The sequence below is a fragment of the Chiloscyllium plagiosum genome, chromosome 21 (genome assembly GCF_004010195.1).
Source record: "Chiloscyllium plagiosum isolate BGI_BamShark_2017 chromosome 21, ASM401019v2, whole genome shotgun sequence".
Classification (NCBI taxonomy): domain Eukaryota; kingdom Metazoa; phylum Chordata; class Chondrichthyes; order Orectolobiformes; family Hemiscylliidae; genus Chiloscyllium; species Chiloscyllium plagiosum.
In genome coordinates, this window is record NC_057730.1 from 19802485 (window position 1) to 19808614 (window position 6130).

At 45.3% G+C, this 6130-nt stretch overlaps 1 protein-coding gene across 2 annotated transcripts in view; it reads right to left on the reverse strand.

Moving 5' to 3' along the window:
• LOC122560596 (small integral membrane protein 10-like protein 2A) overlaps nt 1-487 on the reverse strand; it is a 17112-nt gene extending 16625 nt beyond the window's left edge. Inside the window, exons 1-2 of one of the 2 annotated variants that reach the window (XM_043711389.1) lie at nt 185-487; nt 81-132 (exon numbers count right to left, since the gene is read on the reverse strand). In XM_043711389.1, coding sequence (XP_043567324.1) covers nt 81-132; nt 185-367 — 235 coding nt within the window. In that variant the 5' untranslated portion in view covers nt 368-487. The remainder of the gene's footprint in view (nt 1-80; nt 133-184) is intronic. The other variant, XM_043711390.1, reaches the window with a different exon arrangement.
• Between the last annotated feature and the right edge of the window lie 5643 nt (nt 488-6130).

The following is a 6130-nucleotide window of genomic DNA, read 5'->3' on the forward strand; positions in this document are numbered from 1 at the left end:
AGTCTCCCCTCTCTTCCCCACCCCACCCATATTCCAGCTCAGTCTCCCCTCCGCCCCACGCCTCCTGTCCGGTTACCCACCTGTAGGCGGACGTTCAGCATCAGGGAGGCGATCAGGTAGAGGTAGGGGAACCTATTCCAGCTCAGTCTCCCCTCCGCCCCACGCCTCCTGTCCGGTTACCCACCTGTAGGCGGACGTTCAGCATCAGGGAGGCGATCAGGTAGAGGTAGGGGAACCTGAGGCGGAGCCTCCAGGCCAGGTCGAAGAAGGTGAGGAGAGTCCGGCTCAGACCTTTCGAGAAGACGGCGTAGGAGCGGACGACCGGCCCGATTACAGTGAGCGGCGGCAGCTGCAGCAATCCCGCCATATACCCCCGGGGCGGTTGGCATCAATGGCCGGAAACCGGAATCGCGTCATTCACCCCGCCTTCCTTTCCGGCCACACCCCTTCCGGCCCAAAGTCCCACTCAAAGTTGGTCAGTTTCAATCAAACTTTCCCATGACAACGTGTCAGGCCTGTGCTTGAGCCTCAGCACCTGCCAAGATATAAATCAGAGGCAAATCAAAGCCCCGTGCGTCTGACATCGTCATAATCCCATAAAGAAATAAAATTTCAACTGAAATAACATTTTTTTGCTATCTCAATAGTCCCAGAGCAAACGCTTCCCTTAAAAAAGGTCAACCCCTGATGTGATTTATTTCTCTATTCTATAGTTATTCGTTACTTCAACAAATTAGTTGGGGTCACCAATTTCCTGAAAGATTTGACTGAGTCAGCATTTTGCTCCGGGACACCCGCACCAATCAACCCCACCGCCCCGTGGCCCAACATTTCAACTCCCCCTCCCACTCTGCCAAGGACATGTAGGTCCTCGACCTCCTCCACTGCCACTCCCTCACCACCTGACACCTGGAGGAAGAACGCCTTATTTTCTGTTTTGGAACACTTCAACCCCAGGGGCATCAATGTGGACTTCACCAGTTTCCTAATTTCCCCTCCCACCTCAACTTACCCCAGTTCCAAACTTCCAGCTCAGCACCATCCTCATGACCTGTCCTACCTGCCAATCTTCCTTCCCACCTATCCACTTCATCCTCCTCTCTGACCTATCACCATCCCCACCCACCTATTGTACTCTTTGCTACCTTCTCCCCCCAGCCCCACACCCCTCCCATTTATCTCCCTACCTGGAGGCTCCCTGCCTTCATTCCTGATGAAGGGCTCTTGCCAGAAACGTTGATTTTCCTGCTCCTCGGATGGTGCCTGTGTGCTTTTCCAGCACCACTCTAATCTAGATTCTGACTTCCAGCATCTGCAGTCCTCACTTTTGCCATTTAGCTGATATAGACAAACTTTCTTGCAGATAAACTCTTTCCCATTTCTTTAAAAACTAAAATATCAACCTTTCGTTCTTCCATAATCATTCACCTCACCCAACTTGTTTCCTATGCTTTCTCAGTTTTGCAGATGTACATTAACCATGGGTGACTTTAATTTAATATAGATTGGGAAAATCAAATTGGCAGAGGTCGCCACAAGAAAAACATAGCGTATTTGCAACAGTTTGCTCAAACAATATATTGGAGTCCAAGGTAGACAAGCAGAAGGATGGAAGAACAAAGCAAGCCAGGCAGAGGTTTTGCCTTCTTAACTGCCAACTGAACCTACGCATTAACCTTAACAGAATCGTGAACTAGGTCTTCCAAGTTCATTTATGCTTCGGATCTCTGAGCCTTTCCCCTTTTAGAAAATATTCTATGCCTCTATTCTTCCTACCAAAGTGCATAACTGCGCACTTTCCCACATTGTATTCCACCTGCTGCTTTGTCCACTCTCCTGGCCTGTTCAAGTACTTCAGCAGCCTTTCTGCTTCCTCAACACTATCTGTCCCCCCTCCTATTTTTGTGTCATCTGCAAACTTAGCCAAAATACCCTCAATTCAATCATCTATTTCTTTAATATATATCATAAATAGTTGTGGTGCCAACTATGCTGCACTGATCCCTGTAGAAACTCACTAGTCACAGACTGGCATCTTAAAAAAAACTTCTTTATTCCCACTCTTTGCCTTCTGTCAGTCAACCAATCCTCTATCCAGGCCAGTACCTTGCCCCTAACACTGCATACGTTGTCAAAGGCCTTCTGGAAATCCAAATAGATCATATCCACTGGCTTTCTTTTGTCTAATTTGATCATTACTTCCTCAAAGAATTCTAATAGATTTCTCAGACATGACCTCTTCTTGAGAAACCTTAACTGACTCTGCCCTATGTTACAATGCACCTCCTGAGATCTTATCCTTATTAATGGACTCTAAAATCTTATCAGTGCCCGAGGTTATGCCCATAACTTCCTGTCTTCTGCCGCTCTCCCTTCTTAAACAGGGGCATATTAGCCATTTTCCAGTCCTTTGGATTCATCCCTTATTCTAGTGATCACCATCAATGCCATCTCAATCGCTCAGCTAACCCTTTCAGAACTCTGGGTTGTAGTCCATCTGGTCCGAGTGACTTAACCACTTTCAAACCTTTCAGGTTCCTCAGCACCTTCTCCTTTATGCAGGCCACTACACTCACATCTGGACCCTGAATCCTTTGGATGCTTTTTGATGCACCATGTTAAGCTGCTCAGTTCCAGCTGCAGCAGCTAAGGCAGTGTGGTCTGTTCCTCGTGGCCATTTAAGCCACATCCTGGTGGCCCTATGGTGTGATAGTCTGTTCCAGTGGCTTCAGCACCTTTGGTGGCATGGTGGGTCCAGCTCAGGATTCCAATGGCCTGGTATGGGGTCTACTTCAGCAGCGCTTCGGCCACGAGGTGGGTCGTTGAAGCAGCTTCTGCGCTGTCTTCAGTGGCATGCTGGTCTGGTCCAGGATTCGGGGGCTTTGATGTTGGCTTTCTGCGTGGTGGAGAATGTGATTCTCCAACCAGATACCTTAAACTGATCTAGTCCTACTTGAAACCCTTCCTATTCATGTGCCCATTCAGATGCCTTTTAAATATTGCAATTGTACCAGCCTCCATCATTTCCCCTAGCAGCTCATTCCATGCATGTACCACCCTCTGTGTGAAAAGGTTGCCCCTCTCACCTCAAACTTATGCCTTCTAGTTCTGGACTCCCCAACTCTGGGAAAAACACCTTGTCTATTTACCATATCCATGCCTCTCATGATTTTATAAACTTCTATAAGGTCACCCCACAGCCTCTGATGCTTCAGGGAAAATAATCCCAGCTTATTCAGCCTCTCCTATAGTTCAAACCCTCCAATCCTGGCAACATTCTTGTAAGTCTTTTCTGAACTCTTTCAAATTTCATAATATTATTCCTTTTGCAGGGAGACCAGAATTGAACACAGTATTCCAAAAGTAGCATAATCAATGTCCTGTCCAGCCACAACATAACATCACAACTCCTGTACAATGTACTGACCAATAAAGGCAAGCATACCAAACACCCTTTTCACTACCCTTGTTTACGTGCAACTTTACTTTCAAGGAACAATGAACTTGCACCCCAAAGTCTCTTTGTTCAACAACACTCCTCAGGATCCTACTGTTAAGTGTATAAGGTCTGCCCTGATTTACCCTACCAAATTCAGCACTTCACACTTTCTTAAATTAAACTCCATCTGCCACTCCTCACCCCATCAGTCCATCTGATCAAGGTCCCATTGTACTCTGAGATAACCTTCTTCACTGTGCACACAACACCAATTTTGGTGTCACCTGCAAACTCAGTAACCATATCTCCTATATTAACATCCAAATCATTTATTTAAGTGTCAAAAAACAGTGGACCCAGCACTGATCCTTGAAGCACACTGCTGGTCACAGGCCTCTAGTCCAAAAAGCAAATCTCCACCATCTCCCTATGTCTCCTAGCTTCAAGCCAATTTTGTATCCATATGGCTAGCCCTCCCTAGATTCCACATGATCTAACCTTGCTAACCAATCTACCATGCGAAACCTTGTCAAACATCTTACTGAAGTACATATCGATAACATCCATCACTTTGCCTTCATCAATCTTGTCACTTCTTCAAAAAAACTCAATCAAGTTAGTGAGACATGATTTTCCACACAAAAAGCCATGTTGATTATCTCTAATCAGTCCTTGCTTTTCCTAATCCCTGTCCCTCAGAATCTCCTTCAACAACGTATCCACTGATATCAGACTCACAGTTCTTTACTTCCCTGGCTTTTCCTTACTACCCTTACTAAATAATGGCACCACATTAGCCACTACTTCCAGTACCTCACTTGCAGCTATCAATGACACAAATGTCTCAACAAGGGGTCCAGCAATCATTTTCCGAGCTTCCCACAAATCTTTGGGATACACCTGATCAGGTCCTGGGGATATATCCACCTTTATGCATTTTATGATGTCTAGCACCTCCTCCTCAGCAATATGTAGACTTTTTAAGATATCACTATTTAGTTGATCCAATGACAGTGAAGGAACAACAATATATTTTCAAACCAGGATGATAGGTGGCTTGGAGGTGAACTTGCAGATGGTGGTATTTCCATACATCTGTTGTCTTTGTCCTTTTTATATGGTAGATTTCAGTGGTTTAAAAGATGCTGTCTAAGGAGCCTTGGTGAATTCCTCTTGTGGTAGAGTCTAGGACCAGAGGGCATAATCTCAGAGTAATGGGCACCTCATTTGGATAAAGATGAGGAGAAATTTCTTCTCTCAGGCGATAGTGAGCCTGTGGAATTCTTTACAGCAGAGGACTGTTAAGGCTACCTCATTAAGAATGTACAAGGTTGAGATAGACAGATTTTTTTTAATCAATAAGGAATTCAAGGATTATGGGGAAAAGGCAGTTCAGTAGAATTGAGGGTTAGATGATTGGATTATTGGTCATGATATCATTGACCAGCGAAGCAGACAGACTCACCATTTTCTGAGCAGCAACTAGGGATGGGCAAAAAATGCTGACTTAACCAGTGATACCAAATCCTGAGAGTGAATTTTTAAAATGGGCTGAATGACTGCCTTCTGTTGCCACTTCTTATGGGCTGTAGCCATTTCAAGAAGGCTGCTCATCACCATCTTCTCAAGGATGATAAATGTTGGCCAAGCCAGCAATGTCCACCTCTTGAATTAATAAAGAAAATGGGAAGTGGGTGGGAAAATGAATTTGAGGCCTAGGATCAGCCATGATGGTTGGTTTTCGTTGTGCTGACATAGTCTTAGCAGACCATCAGGGCTGCCCTCTTATTAGAGAGAAGCAACCGGTGGTGATTTAACCCAAGGGCCACCAGACATCAGGTGAGGGAAGAGGTTGAGAAGGAAAGTCCTTCATGGTAACCTCAAATCGGTGATGGGAATTGAACCCACACTGTCGGTATCACACTGTTCTACAAATCAACAATCCAGACAACTTAACTAAACCAATTCCCGCCATGATAGTATTGATTTGCAGAGCAGAACAGTCAGGCCACATAGCCTCCTGTTGCTAATCTTTGTGTTCTCTTCAGGTTTTTTACAAACCCTGTTGAAACTCATGGTTAAACTCCATCAAGTAATACAATCCTGATCTTTACACTCACTGCATAAACATATTTTATTCCTCATGTTGTCTCAGATTGATTTGCCAATCACATTAAATTGTTTCTTAGATTCTCAGTCGATTTCTTTCTCCCGATCTATTGTCCAGACACGATTTTGAAAATGTCAGTCAAATCTTGTCTATCTTCTCTCATCTAAGGAGAACAGTCCAGCTGTCCCACTCTGTACTTTTGCTGCTACTAAAGGGATTGTGTACTGATGTATATCGTAGTAATGTTCCTGTCGTTATGGATGTCATTGAGGTAAAAACAATGACTGCAGATGCTGGAAACCAGATTCTGGATTAGTGGTGCTGGAAGAGCACAGCAGTTCAGGCAGATATCATTGAGGGTCAGCAAATTGTCTGTTGCAGTACTTCATGACGCCATCGGGTGGTGCTGTTTTGATTCTAAGCGAATGTTTTGTGTGTCGAGCTTGAAATCCACAGGATGGCGCTGCGATTGAGTCAGAGAAGGGAAGGGAGCTTTGGGGGTCACGGGGGGGGGAAAGAGTCTTGGGGAGTAGGCACCGGGAGGGCAGTGACTGGGTGTGGAGGGAGGGGAGGGGAGTGTG